The following is a 19,020-nucleotide window of genomic DNA, read 5'->3' on the forward strand; positions in this document are numbered from 1 at the left end:
TGAAAAGAAAAAAAAAAAAAGTTTGGGCCCTTTAAGTTCTACAGATTTATTTCGTTTTATTTTAGTTCTAAAACCTGCTAATTTCCAAACTGAAGGGTGGGTAATTGTTCTCTTGGAGCTTCTAGAACGCCGGCCCAGTGGCCTTTTCCTTGTTGAATCTGGCGTTCTGAATGTCCAGGCTCCCCTGGGGCGAGAAGACTTAGGAGGGGCGGGGTAGGTTGGGAAGGTAGTTTAATTACGTGCCTGGGAATTGCCCCGATTTACACTTTAGCCTTTGAACAAACTGCCGTTAGCGTAGAGTGGGGCTGGTGGAAAGGGAGGCGAATGTGCGGTTTGGAAACCAAAGAACAATAAAGCGCTTCCTCTCTCTCCACCCGAGACCGTCCCGCGGGCTGGGCGGCCGCCCCTGGACCATCCGGAGAGAACATGGCGGCGCCCGGAGCCCGGAGCTGCAACCTCTCGGGCCTGCTCCCGGCTCAGACCTCGCTGGAGTACGCCCTGCTCGACGCCGTGACCCAGGAGGAGAAGGACGGCCTGGTCTACCAGTATCTGCAGAAGGTGGACGGCTGGGAACAGGACTTGTTGGTGCCCGAGTTTCCGGAAGGTGAGGGGCTGGCTTCGGGGTGGGGACCCCTCCGGAACCTCCCCTTTCTCGCGGACCGCGCCCTCCCCTGATGCGGTGGGCGAGGCGGCTGTGCAGCCGAGCCGCGGAGAGACGCCTCGCCCAGCCGAGACTCTGTCCCCAGGCGGCAGCGAACTAGGGTTTGTGGAGGGCGGGAACCTGCATCTTCGTCTCTATCCTCCGTCTCTTCCCGGGCCTTGGGTTAACTCAGTACACCGAGTTAAAGTTTCGTGGCCCCCGTTGGCAGTGATTCCAGTGTCCACGCCACCCTGTCCTTTCAGTCTGGTTGCGCATCATCATCATCATCTTTGTGCATCATCCAGGCTAAAGGTTACGGATCACTTGTGGGCCACAAAGAGTCCTAAACACAAAGTATTTGTTACTTAATCTTTGCAAACCACCGAGGTGGTCTTATTGCGTGGGTGCTTAGTCGCTCTGCCATGTCCATCTCTTTGCAACGTCATGGACTGCAGCCTGCCAGGCTACTCTGTCCATGGGGATTCTCCAGGCAAGAATACTGGAGTGGGCTGTCATGCCCTCCTCCAGGGGATCGTCCCAACACAGGGATCGAACACAGGTCTCCTGCATTGCAGGCGGATTCTGAGCCACCAGAGAATCCCGAGGTGGTCTTGTCAGCTCTGTTTTACAGTTGGGAAACTGAGGCACGGGAATAGAGTCGTTTGCCTAGGGCCTGGCAACTAAGAAATGCTGAAGTTGGATTATACAGACACTGCCTCCCACATCGGCCGGTTTCTTAACTGGGCCACACTCCTTTCAAAGTTGTGGAACTTGTCGTTTTAAAAACCTGAATCAATTATGGCCCATCTCCAGGTTTGAATCCTGTTGCTGTCAATGTTGGGAGCATGAGAGAACTGATATTCCCAGCAGTGCTATTTGTGAAGCTCATCTTGCTATGATAAACGAAACTGAATGTTACCTTCTTTGGTTGGGACTGGCGTTGTTTTGCCTGGTGATGTTGGCGTGTCGCCTGGCATGACACTGAAACCACATGTATAGTTAATTGGTTGGCTGTGGCAGGGTTCAGTGTCTCATGGGAGGTCTGTTGGAACCCTGCCCCTGATGACAGCCTCGTGTCTTTCCAAGCCTTTTGCTCTGGCCTTCAGAAGTGCTTATTTTTTTCTGTTATTAATCCTATACTGGACTTGAATTATTGTAGAATTCTGTCTAAAGAATTGGGTGCATTAGTGCTTATCCTATCCAAGAAACTTTAAAAGTTTATATACATGTTGTTGTTCAGATGCTAATTCTTGTCCAACTCTTTGCAACCCTATGAACTGCAGCGTGCTAGGCTTCCCTGTCCTTCACTATCTCCCGGAGTTTGCTCAGACTCATATCTGTTGAGTTGGTGATGCTATCTAACCATCTCATCCTCTGCCACCTGCTTCTCCTTTTGCCTTCAGTCTTTCCCAGCATCAGGGTCTTTTGTAACGAGTCAGCTTTTCGCATCAGATGGCCAAAGTATTGGAGCTTCAGCTTCAGTATCAGTCCTCCCAATGAATATTCAGGGTTGATTTCCTTTAGGACTGACTGGTTTGATCTCTTTGTAGTCCAAGGGTCTCTCAAGAGTCTTCTACAGCACCACAGTTCTGAAGCATCAATTCTCTCAGCCTTCTTAATGGTTCAGCTCTCACATCGAAAAACCATAGCTTTGACTGTACAGACCTTTGTTGGCAAAGTGATGTCTTTGCTTTTAATACACTGTCTAGGTTTGTCATAGCATTCCTTCCAGGAAGCCTGCATCTTTTAATTTCATGGCTTCAGTCACTCTCTGCAGTGATTTTGGAGCCCAAGGAAAGAAAAATCTGTCACTGCTTCCACTTTTCCCCCTTCTATTTGCCATGAAGTGATGGGCCTGGATGCCATGATGTTAGTTTTCTCAATGTTGAGTTTTAGGCCAACTTTTTCACTCTCCTCTTTCACCCTCATCAAGAGACTCTTTAATTCCTCTTCATTTTCTGCCTTTAGAGTGGTATCATCTGCATATCTGAGGTTGTTGGTACTTCTCCGAGCAATCTTGATTCCAGCTTGTGTTTCATCCAGCCCAGCATTTGAAAAGATGTACTCTGCATATAAGATACGTAAGCAGGATGAAAGTATACAGTCTTGGCATACTCTTTTCCCAATTTTGAACCCATCAGTTGTTCCATATGAGGTTCTAACTGTTGCTTCTTGACCTGCATACAGGTTTCTCAGGAGATAGGTAAGGTGGTCTAGTATTCCCATCTCTTTAAGAATTTTGCACAGTTTGTTTTGATCCACATAGTCAAAGACATTCACATAGTCAATGAAGCAGAAGTACATGTATTTCTGGAATTCGCTTGCCTTCTCTACAATCCAGCAAGTGTTGGCAGTTTGATCTCTGGTTCCTCTGCCTTTTCTAAACTGTGTTTGTACATGTGGAAGTTCTTGGTTCATGTACGATTGTATGGTAGTTTGAACATTCTTTACCACTGCTCTTCTTTGGAATTGGAACGAAAACTGTTCTTTTCCAGTCCTGTGGCTACTACTGAGTTTCCAAATTTGCTGACGTATTGAGTACAGCACTTCAACAGCATTGTCTTCTAGAATTTTAAGTGGCTCAGCTGGAATTCTATCACCTCTACTAGCTTTGTTTGTAGTAATGCATCCTAAGGCCCACTTGACTTCTCACTCCAAGATGTCTGGCTCTAGGTGAGTGACCACATCATCGTGGTTTTCCCAATGAACATGAACAGTAAGAAAAAACCAAAAGATTCGACACTGGAAGATGACAACCCACCCCCAACTTCCACCGCCCACAACCCCCGTCAGAAGGTGTCCACTATGCTACTAGGAAATAGCAGAGGGCAATTACTAATAGTTCCAGAAAGAATAAAGCGGCTGAGCCAAAGTGAAAACAGCACTCAGTTGTGGACTTGTCTGGTGGTGGAAGTAAAGTCCGGTGCTGTAAAGAACAATATTGCGTAGGAACCTGGAGTGTTAGGCCCATGAATCAAGGTAAATTGGAAGTGGGCAAACTCCAGGAGATGGCAGGAGTGAATGAACATCAACATTTTAGGAATCAGTAAACTAAAATGGACCTGAATGGGTGAATTCAATTCAGATGACCATTATATCTGCCACTGTGGGCAAGAATCTTTTAGAAGAAATGGGGTAGCCCTCATAGTCAACAAGAGAGTCTGAAATGCAGTACTTGAGTGCAGTCTCAAAAACGACAGAATGATCTTGGCTTGTTTCCAAGGCAAACCATTCAACATCACAGTAATACAAGTCTAGGCCCCAAACACTTATGCCAAAGAAGATGAAGTTGACTGATTCTATGAAGACCTACAAGACCTAGAAATAAAATTTAAAAAAGATGTCTTTTTCATTGTAAGGGATTGGAATGCAAAAGTAGGAAGTCAAGAGATACCTGGAGTAACAGATAAGTTTGGGTTTGGAATACAAAATGAATCAGGGCAAAGGCTAACAAACTTTTGTCAAGAGAACACAGCAATCATAGCAAACACCTTTTTCCAGCAACACAAGAGATGACTGTATGCATAGACATCACCAAGTTGTTAGTACCAAAATCAGCTATATATAGTACACTGTCATAAACCAGCATGCCAGCAGCTAGGATTTTGCCCAGTTCTTTTATTTTCTTGTTGGTATTTACCGTGAGTGTATTTTATTACCATGAGATTTGATCTCCATGACTCATACATAATATAATAACAAAATACTCAGTCTTTGTTTTTAACATAATTACTGAGGACAGATTATTGGATATGAGTTTTTTCTTGGTTTATCAATTATGGTAATAAAGAAGTCATAACTCTCTCAAAAACACTTTGTTTATTTCTTAAAAGAAACATGTTTTATGGGAAGCAGAATGGTATAAATGAAGGACTCAGACAGACCTGGAATTAAATCCCAGTTATTCCATTTGTTAGTTATAGGATCTTGAGCAGGTTGCTTAACTTCTCCAAGCCTTACTTTTCTCACTTATAAAATGGAACTAGTATTTGCTTTTCAGGTTTATTATGCAGTTTGGAAGTAATATATCTAAAGTTCTTACTTCATATGAGAGCTCAGTAAATGTTAACAGCTTTTAAAATTATATTCATTGTTATTTTTAATATAAAATGCATTATTATTATTAAGTCTGCTAAGCACCTAGCACAATAACTGACATATATAATAATACTTTCCCTACTTCCCTAATCTAAATCGCTTGATTATTTATAGAAAATATATTTGAGACTCATAAATATTTTAAAATTAGGAGATATGAAATACACATTAATTAGTTTGGAGCTTTATATGGTCATTTGATCAGGTATATAATTAACACTTTAATAAAGTGGATAATTAAGACCTTACTGTACTCTGAAACCTCACTGTTGTGCTTAGTCTTTCAGTTGTGTTCAACTCTTTGCGACCCTGTGGACTGTAGCCCACCAGGCTCCTCTGTCCACGGGTATTCTCCAGACAAGAATATTGGAGTGGGTTGCCATGCCCTGCTCTACGGGATCTTCCCAACCCAGGAATCAAACCCAGGTCTCTCATGTTGCAGGCAGATTATTTACTGTCTGAGCTACCAGGGAAGCCAAAACCTCACTAGGTTGGACTATTGACAGAAATACTAGTTTGATTTGCAGGGTTTTGTTTTTTTTTTTAGATTTTGTTTTGAGTAACTCCAGTTGCCGTTATTAGTTGTTAACTGTTATTATTCATTTGTTCCACCCAACTTTGTTTTTCAGTTTCTATAAACTATTTATTTCCAAGCTTCAAGGTATAATTAATGGTTTTAGTAGGTACATTTATTTACTTATAAGCAACAAACTCTTTATCTTTGTTTCTTAAATTGGTAACAGATGCTGCGCTTTTAATCTACTTTTGTTTGACAAAATTTTTCTTCATAGTATGTAGTTAAAGTTGTAAATCATGGTCTAGTAATTATAAATTCTGATTTATGAAATCACAGATTAATTAGATTTTATTTTCTTTCCTTTGGAGAGAAGGGAACATGGTCTTCATCGATATTAATATTGCTTTCATGAAATCTTTAACTGTGTTTTGCTTAACTTTTCATTTAAAATATTTTCATTTAAATGAAATGAAATAAAATATTTAAAATATTTTGTATTTAAGGTCTCATTTAAATCCAGAGCATTTTAGCTCTTTCTCTTATGAAATTGGCTTAGGTATTTTGTATGTTTATCCTTTGCCAACAAAGGTCTATATAGTCAAAGCTATGGTTTTCCAGTAGTCATGTACAGATATGATAGCTGAACCAAAAGAAAGCTTAGTGCTGAAGGATTGATGCTTTTGAACTGTGGTGTTGGAGAAGACTCTTTAGAGTCCCTGGGGAACAAGGAGATCAAACCAGTCAATCCTAAAGGAAATCAACCCTGAATATTAATTGGAAGGACTGATGCTAAAGCTAAAGCTCCAATACTTTGATCACCTGATGCGAAGAGCCGACTCATTGGAAAAGACACCGATGTTAGGAGAGATAGAAGGCAGGAGGAGAAGGGTACAACAAAGGATGAGACGTTTGGATGGCATCAATGCCTCAATGGACAGGAGTTTGAGCAAACTCTGGGAGGTGCTGAAGGACAGGGAAGCCTGGTATACTGCAGTCCGTCGGGTCACAAGGAGTCGGACATGACTGAGGGACTGCACAACAGCGTGTTTATCCTTAAAGTTTAACACTAACACTGTTCCTTTTTGTTATTTATTCTATTCTTAAGGGTGACTTTAATTTTCAATAGCTCATTTGTACCTAATCATGTACCTAAACCCTTTTAATATTGATTCTTCCTCCGTATATTTTACCTAAATATGTTGATCTTCCTTTCACACACAGACTAATATGCTATTTCTAAGAGAATTTGGTAGCTTTTTCTTACTATATTTGCAGACTGCCTCATAATAGTAGCTTTCTATGTATTAACTCCCCTCTTCCTTCCTGTCCCCCATCTTTTCTTACAAATAATAATGGTTCACATTTTAATGGAAAGTTTTAGATAAATTATCTTCATTGTTTCCTTTAATCATTATTTATTTTGTGTAAATTTCAGGATTAGAATGGCTGAATACGGAAGAACCTATTTCTGTCTATAAGGATCTATGTGGAAAAGTGGTCATCCTTGATTTCTTCACCTACTGCTGCATAAACTGTATTCACCTGTTGCCCGATCTTCATGCGTTAGAACACACATACTCTGATAAAGGTATCTGCTCTTTTTAGTTGGTTTCTAACAGACTGTCCTGGCATAGTCACTGGAGAGTGGCTGACTCATTTTGCTCATAGGAGAATGAACATTTGGCAAGACTGCAGTGATTCTGAAAGTAATTTCTAATCTTGAATTAAGGACTCTGTGTACCTTTTTGTGAAGAGTTAAGCTTAGTGATAATGGTTTGCCTTCCTAAAGAACCAGCGTTTAGTATATGATTTTTCTTTAAAAATAAGGATATAGTTTACTTTTTTCATGATCAAGTATTTTAAAAATGTCATTTTGTACATCTGGACTTAACTAAATTTGTTCCATGAAAAAAAGAGAAAATAAAATGCATGACTAATTTTATACTCTTCTCACTATGATAAAAAGGTTTAAAGTTCTTTTTAGGAACTGTCACTAGGCTTCCTTTAATTTCAAATGACCTAAAACTACTACTAATATTTTAGAAGGCAGAATATTATAACAGATACTTTTTCTTTGACCCTGCTTTATTTATTTATAAAGGTTAAGGCTTTCCAGAGCACACTAGGAAATCCTTTTTTATGGTATTACAAATTTTGAAATTTTAACAAGAGATTATGCTTAGTCTTTTCTTTAGAACTTTGACATTTTTCAGATTTTGTTTCTTGTTTACTTCTTTCTATAAAAAGAGGACATGTGGAGTAAATGAAATAAAGGCTCCATTTGATTAGGCTTAAATTAATTGAAGCTGTCCTCTTTGCAGTCACTAAAAAGTAGACTGATCTTGTGAGAGTAAAAATGAGAATAGAGTATGCATGTACAAAAATGAAGGGTATCTTGAAACTTAGTTACAAAAAAAAAAGAAATGTTGAATAAAATCTTCAGTGCAAATGAAACTTCCAATGCTTTTAATTTGGAATGGACTATATTGGAATTGCCTGTTAACGAGATTTATCAAAAACTCAAATATTCCCAGTAATTAAATCATGTTTTTAAAAATTCATCCATATTTAAGAAATAAGAGTATTTCATTGCCTCCTAGGTTTTAGATGCTTGTGTGTCTTGTTCAAGTCCATGTAATAAATGCATTTATTGAGTATGTATTATGTGCAGGATACTCTAACCGCTAAGGAAATATATAACAAAGTTGAATTAAAGCAGTGGGGAAAGGAGTAACTCACTTTGCCTAAAAGCTTTGGACGATGTTTCTCAGAGGAGACAATTAGGTTGAAACTTGAAAAATGAGCAGAAGTGTAGCTGAAAATGAAAATGGGGCAGGAGGGACACTCCTGGCTGAGGAAGCGACAGGTAAACAAGCAGGGAAGCGAAGAAGGACTAACGTTGAAGGAGGAAGACTTGGTTTACATTTTATATTTCTGTTTGAATTTTTGCCATATGAATGTATTACCTTTCTATAAAATGCTTTTATAAAGATGTTAAAAGAAAAAGATTAAGCATCTTAAAAATTATTTAAGTTAGATTTATAGCTAATATAAGAGGCAATTAATTCCCCTGATCCATTTAATCAAATTAGGAAATTTTACAATAAAACAATTAAACAGTGATACTCTATTCATATAGTCAAAGATTAGAAATGTCCATGAAATGCTTTACTTACAATCCTCCTTCTAGGAAATTGCAAACATTTTCATCTCTCTTAGATACCAAATGGAAGGAGTAGATTTGGGGAGTGAAAAATAGTTTACTGTGGCAAGACTTTAGGGGCTCCATGGAAAAGTGAAAGAGAGGAAGGTAGATTAGGTTCAGACTCACTATGAAGAGCTTTGTGTAACATTCTTAATAGTTAATAGGCTTTTTCATCCATTGAAAATACAGATGTTTGAGGTGGTTTTTATTTGCATAATAGGAGAATGACAATATGATTTGTGTTTCAGGATGGTATTTACAGACTTGGTTAAAAATCCCAAAGTTAACCATTTCCTACTTCAGATCACTGCTAATAAACTCTTAGGTTAACTCAGTTGTTTAACCTCCATCTGAAGCAGATTCAGTGGCTTCTTAGAATGGATCCTTACAATCTCTTTACCAGTTTACTGAAAATATTTTAAAACACATTGTGACAAAAAATAACAATTTTTACATATAAATACACTTGTGAAAAGTAAAATACTTTGTAAGTGGTTTCAACATTGTAATTTCAAAGAAACAATACTTCAGTAATATGCTACTGTGTTAAAATTCTGGTAACTTAGGAAAAAAAAAAGATTTTTATATTGCTTCAAAGATAAGTTCAGTTCATATTCACAAAAGCAGGCATAATCAGAATTATCATATGAAAGTTCAATAAGCTGGCACTAAATTAATTTGCTTTCTTGCTGCTAAGAGTCTTTTAAAAATTTTTTTTATTGGAATATAGTTGATTTACAATATTGTGTTAGTTTCAGGTATAGCAAGGTGAACAGCTGTACACACACACACACACACACACACACGTGTGTGTATATATATCCTTTTTCAGATTCTTTTCTCATATAGATTATGTTATTACAGAATATTGAGTAGACTTTACTGTGTTTTATAGTAGGTTCTTGTTATTTTTTTACGTATATTAGTGTGTATATGTTAATTCTAGTCTAATTCATCACGCTGCTCTGTCTTATCTCAGTACTATCTGATATATTTATGAATGTATCTGCAGCCATGTTATTTATGTCCTTGAAGAGGCATTCAGCAGCCTGTTTTTATTTCATGGAATTTCAGTTTGTTTATCAGTAAGCCAGAAACGCTCAGCTGAGTGAGTAAGTGGATTTTAATTTAAAAACACTCTGAAAGAGGACCAATTTAATACTCAGTCTCCTTCCTCTTTAAAACAGCTTTTAGAATCAGGTTTGTAATTGTGACCAGTATCACTTTCACAGTAGCATACAAGAAATTATAAATGTCAAAGATCTAAAGCAAAAGTAAAGATACTTAATAGTAGTGAATGGTTCTGATATTCAAACAGTTTTTAAGAATGTAGCTGGGCCCTAAGCTTGTTATTAATTCGTAATGAGTTAGCATATATTTGTATTAAATTGACAGATACCTCTGGATTTTTTTCCCTTTTCTCCTTGAGGGTTTCTAATTTTCTTTTTAACCTCTTTATACTGGCTATGTTAATGGTATATTTTTATATAACATGCAAATTTAGCACAGTGGCTATCTGAAGAAAAGCACTGATTTTATAAGAAAACATCTAGTAGGAAAATTTGGCATACTTTTAAATGTGCTTACTAGGTGAATGTTAATATATAATTAAATCAGACTCTAGAAGTCTAAATTCCACAATACTTCTGAGTAACCACTGGTATTCTCATTATGTAGTATGTGCTATTTTTCTGTTGCATACTTTGTTAAAAATTAGAATATATTTCTGATTTTACAGTGAAAGTAAACTTTTAAAAAAATTTTATTTATTTTTAGCTGAAGGATAATTGCTTTACAATATTGTGTTGGTCTTTGCCATACATCAACATGAGTCAGCCATAGTTATACATATGTGCCCTCCCTCTTAAACTTCCTTCCCACCTCCCACCCCACCCCTCTAGGTTGTCACAGAGCACCAGTTTGAGCTCCCTAGGTCACAGAACGAATCCCCAGTGCCTGCCTGTTTTACATATGGTACTATATATATGTCCATGCTGCTCTCTGCATTCGTCCCACCCTCTCCTTCCCCCACTGTGTCCATAAGTCTGTTCTCTGTGTCTGCATCTCCATGGTTGGCCTGCAGATAGGTTCATCGGTACCATCATTCTAGATTCCATGTATATGTGTTAATAAACAAGATTTGCTTTTTTCTTTCTGACTTCATTTTGTATAATAGGCTCTAGGTTCGTCCACCTCATTAGAACCGACTCAAATGCATTCCTTTTTATAGCTGAGTGATATTCCGTTGTGTATATGTAACACAACCTCTTTATCCATTCATCTGTCAATCAACAGCTAGGTTGCTTTCATGTCCTAGCGTTGTAAATGTGTTGCAGTGAACATTGGGGTACATGTGTCTTTTTCAGTTAAGTTCCCTCAGGGTAATGCCCAGTAGTGGGATTGCTGGGTCATATGGTAGTTTTATTCCTAGTTTTTAAAGGAATCTCCATACTGTTCTCCATAGTGGCTGTATCAGTTTGCTTTCCTACCAACAGTGCAAGAGGGCTCCCTTTTCTCCACACTGCCTCCAGCATTTATTGTTTGTAGACTTTTTGATGATGGCTATTCTGACTGGTGTGAGGAGATAATTTCATTATAGTTTTGATATGCATTTCTCTAATAATGAGCAATGTTGAGCATCTTTTCATGTGTCTGTTAGCTGTCTTGAGAGTCCCTTGGACTGCAAGGAGATCAAACCAGTCAATCCTAAAGGAAATCAATCCTGAATAGTCATTGGAAGGACTGATGCTGAAGCTCCTGATACAAAAAGCTGACTCATTAGAAAAGACCCTGATGCTGGGCAGGGGGAAAAATTGAAGACAGGAGGAGAAGAGGGTGGCAGAGGATGAGATGGATGGCATCACTGACTCAATGGACATGAGTTTGAGCAAGCTCCAGGAGATGGTGAAGGACAGGGAAGCCTGGCGTGCTGCAGTCCGTGAGGTCACGAGGAGTCGGTTAGAATACCACCACACTGAAAAACAGCAACGACAGAGTAGCCGTCTGGGAAATGAAACTTTTAATGAGTCATTATTTGATGATTTTACTCTGTCAGGGTTCCCAAAACCACCCCCAGGTCAGTTCTTTAGGAGGACTCATAGGACTCGGCATGTAGTTGTACTCCTCGTGGCTACAATTTTTTACAACAAAAGAAGACAAAGCAAAATCAGCCAAGGGAGAAGACACATGGGGCTGAATCCAGGGGAGACCAGGAGCAAGTTTCCAGAGTTGCCTCTTGATGGAATCACACAAGATGTGCTTAATTCCCCCAGCAAGGAGTTGTTAGGGTAAGTTTGAGATGTTGCCAGCCAGGGAAGGTCATTAGAGACAGCTCCCGAGGTTTTTGTTGGGGGCTGGCCACAGAGGCATCTTCTGCCTGGCGCCATGTACCAAAATTCCAGACTCCCAGAAGGAAAGCAAGTGTTCACCGTAAACCATAGTGTTTGTACAAACAGTTTAGATCTTGTGTGCCACTCTTATCAGTTCTGGGAATGATGGGGACACTCTCAAAATCCAGGCAAGGACCAGCCCTATAAGCAGACCTTTGAAAGAATAGCAGTGGGGCCTGGTGTGTTAACTCTTTTTTGTACACACTTCATATTTTCTTTTTGCAGCAGCCTATATGTTTATTATTCTTTGTTCCTAAAGTATGATAAAAAAATATTGGCCAATTTATGGTAAACTTACAGAGTGTTTAATGTGGCCACAGGGAAAGGTCAGTTTTTGAAATTTAAAAAACATTCAAATTTGCTTCTGGCCTCTGCTTTAATTTAGTAGTCCGTGATTGTGATTTTTTTCCACCTCGTGTTTTCAGTGCTCTTGGTATAAAACCTAAAATCCTCTCTCTGCATACCTTTCTTGCTTTCCCTCAGGGTCTTCTAACCTGCCTTGTCTGCCTTCATCTTTTCTTGTGTATGCATTCTCAGTCGCTAAGTTGTGTCCGACTTTTTGCAACCTCGTGCCAGGCTCCTCTCCATGGAATTTCCCAGGCAAGAATACTGGAGTGCGTTGCTATTTCCTTCTCCATTGGATCCTTTCTTGCCTAGTACTAAAGTCACACTTGTCTTTTAGATCTCAAGATGTGTCAGTTTACAGTTTTTGTAACAGTAAAACTCCTCAATTATTTTTAGTTTTTTCATTGAACTAAGTTATTATACTGCCTGTGATCAAACTTTACTGTCTGCTGTATATTATATATACATAATATATGAGGCTTTTCAGTGTAGTGGTAAAGAATCTGCCCACCAGTACAGGAGGCACAAGTGATATGGGTTTGATCCCTTGGTCAGGAAGATCCCCTGGAATAGGAAATGGCAGTATTTCCAAGAATAACTCCAGTATTCTTGCCTGGAAAGAGGAGCCTTGTGGAGTACAGTTCATGCGGTTGCAAAGAGTCAGATGTAGCTGAGCAACTGAACACACACACACACATTTTATATATATATATATATATATACACTACTATATATAATTGTATCTATATGTCTATACATTTCACAAAAATAAGACCTTAAAAGTTTTTTTTAAAGTCTTAACACATTATTGACTGCTTCTGCAAAAATTCCCCAGTTAATGATGAGTTAAAAACTTAACTTTATTACTAACATTTTAAAAGCTGTTACTCTTTATTTGGTTTCACCTTCCTTTTTTCCCTTTCTTCTTCCTCTCCCTCTCTTCTCACTTTCTTCCTTTTCCCTCTCTTCCTTTTCTTTCTTCCATATTTTATTTTAAATGCAGTAGTTTTGATCTGCTGCTGCTGCTGCTGCTGCTAAGTCGCTTCAGTCGTGTCCCACTCTGCGAGACCCCATAGACGGCAGCCCACCAGGCTCCCCCGTCCCTGGGATTCTCCAGGCAAGAACACTGGAGTGGGTTGCCATTTCCTTCTCCGATGCATGAAAGTGAAAAGTGAAAGTGAAGTCACTCAGTCGTGTCCGACTCTGTGCGACCCCATGGACTGCAGCCCACCAGGCTCTTCCGTCCATGGGATTTTCCAGGCAAGAGTACTGGAGTGGGGTGCCATTGCCTATGTGATGGCAAAAAATCCCAAAGGGAAGAGTCTTTTACATCCTGTTTTATTTTTTATGTATGATTAACAGAACAAGCGAAATATTTTAAGAAAAATCTCTGTATATGTACTTTAAGGTTGTTGACACTGAAAAAAATTAGATGCAGTTATTTGGCAGTTGTTTTTGTGTATAAATCAATATACATATCCTATTTTGTCAATATAATGTGGCTTATTGCACACATAAAAGTTTCTTTAGCATTTATACCCTGTCCATTCATTACCTACTTTGTACGATGCACTGTGCTGGTAAATAATAAAACAGTGTATGGTCCCTAAATAATTAATAGGAATTACAGTCTAACAAGGAGAAAAGTTAAATAACCACATAAATATTTTTATAATTTCGATTAGTGCTAAGAAGGAAATTACAGTAACCTGGAAGAATAGAAAGTTTTTTCTTTTTTAATGGAGTATATTTGCTCTACAATGCTGTGTTCGTTTCTTCTGTACAGTGAAGTGAATCAGCCATATATCCCCTCTGTCTTGGATCTCCTTTCCTGGACTCCCAAGCCCACCCATCTAGGTCATCACAGAATACCCAGCTGAGCCTCTGTGCTATCTATAGTAGCTAGGTATCTAGCTACTAGATACCTGCTATCTATCTATCTATCTTACTAGCTATCTATAGTATGGAGATTCCTTAAAAAACTAAAAATAGAACTACCATATGACCCAGCAATCCCACTACTGAGCACATACCCTGAGAAAGCCGTAATTCAAAAGGACACATGTACCTCATAAAAACAAGAAAGCCTTTTTAAGAGTAAAAATGGAGCTTGAGATCTGAAAGACAGGTATGACTTTACTAGGTGAGAGCATTCCAGACATAGAGGCACTCTGTAACAAAGAAAGCCCTGGTTGCTACAGCACTCTGAGCTGGATGTGGAAGAATATGCTGAAGACAAGACATGTGGTTTTTGTACGTAGAACAATGGAACGCCCATGGAGGGTTTTCTGCCAGAAGATGATGTGATCAGATTTGTGTTTTGTAAAGATCCGTTTGTCTCCTGGGTGGGTAACTGTTAATTAGTGGAGAAGAATGGATCTGTGACAAGGCTGTTGTGTTCCCCGTGAGACCTGACGATAGCTTGAAGTCGGTTTTAGGTAATGAGATCAATAGGACTTGATCATGGATTAACGAAGGGTGATGACAGAGGGCTGGTTGGTTATGACACAGGTATTGTAGGTAGTTTTCTGGCTTGTGTAATTGGACAGATGGTGGTGCCGTTCTGTGGCAGGAAATGCTGTAGAAAGGACAAGTTTGGAGGGATGTTCACGAGTTTAGTTTGAAGTACCTTTGAGACTTGCACTTCATTCTTCATCTGACTTCCGTTGTTTTTAAGAATGAAGATCTCAGTCCTTAACATGACTCAGGAGACTGTCTCTGTCTGTAGGTTTATTCTCGTTTTGTCCAGTGCTCCCGTTTGTTCTGTGTGTTGAGTCACTGACCTTCAGTCTCTTGCGTGTGTTGCTTTCTCTCCCAGGAATCTCCTTCATTGCTCTCTTAACATAGTTAACATCTTCTCATCTTTCAAATCTCACCCTTACTCATCACTTTTTTGAAGAAGTATTGGGGTATATTGACCAGAAGAAAAAAAATACATTTTTTGAAGTAATATAATATCATTTCAGTTGCTCAGTCGTGTCCGACTCTTTGCAACCCCATGGACTACAGCACACCAGGCTTCCCTGTCCTTCACCCTCACCCTGAGCTTGTTCAAACTCATGTCCTTTGAGTCGGTGATGCCATCCAACCATCTCATATAATATAGATATGATATATAATATATATATAATATGTTTGGACTCAGCTCATGAATTCTTATTTGCTTTTATGAAGCGTCACTGTCGTTATTTATTTTGGTTTTCACAGTTTTCCTGTTTGACTAATAGGATCTCCTTCAAGCTGTTCTATCGCCTGTGTCCCTTTGTCCTTAATCATTCTCTGAGCACTTCTTGTCAATAACAAAATATTTCCAGGTTCGTCTTGTAGTTTCCCAGCCCCACCTCTGAATCAGCCATTTTTCCAAGGAGCCTCTGATTCCTTTTAGTATTGAATATTGAGAATGGTTTTGAGAAAATAAGATCTGGACACTAGATGTGCTTGTTGCTACCGGGATGTCTTTGCTTCCAGTCCCTCTCAACTAAATTGAAAAACTATTTAAATTAGTTCCTCCCACTCCCCACCCCCCATAAGATTATGTTATTCATTTGAAGTGCAGCTAGATTCATTTGTTTTTATTTGTATTTTTAGCCCCCCTTCCCCCATTTTGGTTTGATACTGTTTGTTTTTTAAGTATGCAAAACTATGGGCTTCCCTGGTGGCTTAGACAGGAAAGAACCTGCCTGCAATGCAGGAGCCCCAAGTCAGGAAGATTCCTTGGAAAAGGGAATGGCTACCCGCTCCAGTATTCTTGCTTGGAGAACCCCATGGACAGAGGAGCCTTGGAGGCTACAGTCCATGGGGTCACAAAGAGTTGGACAGGACCGAGTGACTAACACTTTCACTACTTCGTGAAGAATTATGACTTGGTCTAAAAGTCAGAACCACACAGAAAATATAGTTCCATCCACCCATCTCTTCTTCTTATTCTTACCATCTCATTCTTTTTGTCCTGTTCTTTTTCTTTTTTAAATTTCTTTTTTTAATATTTTATATTAAGTGACATACCATTGACATTTTTGTGCACTTTACTTTTTATCATGTAAGTTTTCCTGGCAGTCACTCCATATAAATTTATAGAAAACTTCCCAGTTGTTTTTAATAGTGCATAGTAGTGTGTGCGTATGTGTGTGTGTGTGTGTGCATGCGCACGTGCCATAATTTATTCAGCTGCCCTCCTGTCCTGTGTATTGACCCTTGTTATTCACTCGCTAAGTTGTGTCTGATTCTTTGCGACCAGGGGACTGTAGCACACCAGGCTGTTACATTGTTTCTAGTATTTAGCAGTCACAAACAGTGATAATCTTGTGGATGCATTTTTGTGCTGGTTAGTTAGTCTACCTGTAGCTGTTGCCTGTATGTCTGATGGTTCTACCCAGTCAGGAGGTCAGGTAGTTGAAAGGAAAGATGGATATGAAGGAGGGGAGAACAAGGGCAAACTACAACCTACATGCCTGAACTGGAGCCCATGTAAGCTTCCAACTTAAGTAATGAGTTGACCAGTAGAATATGTTTGTTCACTTCATCATGCAGTTAACAACTCAACCTGGCCCGGGAGTTGGACACGCCAAGGGAGGAGATCTGGCCAAAGCTGGTGCAGCTGCCAGGGGCCCCGCCGCTCCCCCACAGCCCTCCGGGTGAGCCCACAGAGGAGGAGAGTGTGTACACTGGTGCCCTGCACCCACCTTCCCACGGAGAGGATCGGGCTGCTGCTGCCTTTTAACCTTCCAGTTCTCTCTCGAAATATCTCGTGGTCCAGGATAACCCAGAACTAGACAGGGAAGAGACTACTGGAAGAGTTCCAACCTAGCTAAATCAGCAGAATACAACCCAAGAGATGAAGAATAATATAAAATCATATGTTCTGACAGAATTAGAAAGAACGCAACTAAAGAAAAATGGAAATAAAAGGGAATGTGGGGAAACAGACTATTGATAATTGTGTAGGTAATAAGTGGCAGTTAAAGGATACCATTTAAAGATGATAGACCAGATCATAAAATATTATAAAATGGGAATTAATACTTTTATAATATGATAAAAAATATTAATAGAAAATAGCAACTGGAACAAAAATACAGACCTTCCTAAAACCCCCAAAAAATCTTAATAAAAAAAGGAAAATGGGCATACCAAATAGAAAGACACACTGTAACATAATATACAGTAATTACAGAATAGAGAAATACAAAAGGTTTGATCGACAAACCACATCAATAAATGTGATTAAGGTTAACTTTCCTACTGAAAAAAAATACCCATCAGTTCCTATTTTCTGTTTTTCAGTTTTTTATATTTTTTTGTCAGGAGTGAATGTGTGAATGCTGAATTTTTAAAAAAAATTTCTCTCTCATGAATTTCTTGTTTATCTTTATTACTTACTTCTGATTTATTTTCTTTTCCTGACCATGATTAGGAGCTTGATTAGTTCAGGCCCCTACCACCCCACCTCCCATCCCTCTTCTTCAGAGAGGGAAAGAGGCTGGAAATGGAGTTAATGATGGACCATGCCTCTGTGATGAAGCCTTTTTAAAATTTCCAAGGGTATAGAGCTCAAAGAACTTAAGTTGGGGAACACAGGAGGAGCTGGGGTAGTGGCAGGCTGGGAGCGCACGTGGAAGCCCTGCACCCCTTCCCACATACCTCGCCTTACGTTCGCTCTTCCATCTGGATGCTTGGCTGTATGTTTTATCATAGTCTTGTACTATAAACCAGTAAAGCATAAGTGTTTCTCTGAGTTCTGTTATTGTAGCAAATAATCCAAAGGAAGGGTCATGGAAATCTGATTTGTAGCCAAGTTGAACAGAAGTGTGGGTAGCTTGGGGACCTATGATTTGCTGTTGTCATCAGAAGTGGGAGGGCAGTCTTGTGAGTGACTGTCCTAGTGTTAAAATTGAGAACCCAAAAGTTGTTGCAAACGGTTGCCTAGTGTGGGGGAAACACCCACCCATCTGGTGTCAGCAGTGTTGTAAGTGGTATTAGTGTAGGAGTAAAGGAGAAACATGCAAGAATAGTGGAGTTTTTCTGAAACAAAAGACAATTTTTTTGTTAATAATACCAGCTTTACTATATTGTGGTTTAGAATGTAATCTTTATAATCCTTTCTTTGTGATCAGTATTTATAAATATCCCATGTACACTTGAGAGGAAAGTGTATTTTTTATTATCAGAGTGTGTCTGATTTATCAAGTTGCTTCCTTTATCTTTGTTTGTAAATGCTTCTCACATGAAAAAATTTCTGCCTTTGTTTAATGCTGTGAGGATTGACATCTACCTTGTCAGATATATCCTACTGCTGCTGCTAAGTCGTTTCAGTCGTGTCCGACTCTGCGACCCCATAGACGGCAGCCCACCAGGCTCCCCTGTCCCTGGGATTCTCCAGGCAAGAACACTGGAGTGGGCTGCCATTTCTTTCTCCAATGCATGCATGCATGCTAAGGTGCTTCAGTCGTGTCCGACTCTGCAACCCCATGGACAGCAGCCCACCAGGCTCCTCTGTCCATGAGATTCTCTAGGCAAGAATACTGGAGTGGGTTGCCATTTCCTTCTCCCAGATATATCCTACTTACCAGAATTACACCCTTCTGTTCCTATCCTTTCATTTGCCCACATATGTTTGCCCATATTTTTATTTTTTGCTTTCTGGTTCACTTTGTTTTTGATGTGTCTCTGATGTATAGAATGTGTCCGACTCTTCTTAATAGATGAATTAAACCCATTCACATTTATTTTTAAGTATTATTATGTATAGTTATGTGTTATTTTGTATATTAGGTTTTATTTGTTGTTTCTCAACATGATATGCTTTTTTCCTGTTTTACATTACTAA

At 39.2% G+C, this 19,020-nt stretch overlaps 1 protein-coding gene across 2 annotated transcripts in view; it reads left to right on the forward strand.

Moving 5' to 3' along the window:
• Window positions 1-193: 193 nt before the first annotated feature.
• The window catches only part of NHLRC2 (NHL repeat containing 2), a 55,632-nt gene continuing 36,805 nt past the window's right edge, over window positions 194-19,020 (forward strand). The window contains exons 1-2 of one of the 2 annotated variants that reach the window (XR_009492943.1): window positions 194-604; window positions 6,691-6,843. Coding sequence is in view for 1 of the 2 variants with exons in the window: in NM_001083723.2 (NP_001077192.1) it covers window positions 427-604; window positions 6,691-6,843 (331 nt within the window). In the remaining variant the exon portion in view is untranslated. The remainder of the gene's footprint in view (window positions 605-6,690; window positions 6,844-19,020) is intronic. The other variant, NM_001083723.2, reaches the window with a different exon arrangement.

The sequence above is a fragment of the Bos taurus genome, chromosome 26 (genome assembly GCF_002263795.3).
Source record: "Bos taurus isolate L1 Dominette 01449 registration number 42190680 breed Hereford chromosome 26, ARS-UCD2.0, whole genome shotgun sequence".
NCBI lineage: Eukaryota > Metazoa > Chordata > Mammalia > Artiodactyla > Bovidae > Bos > Bos taurus.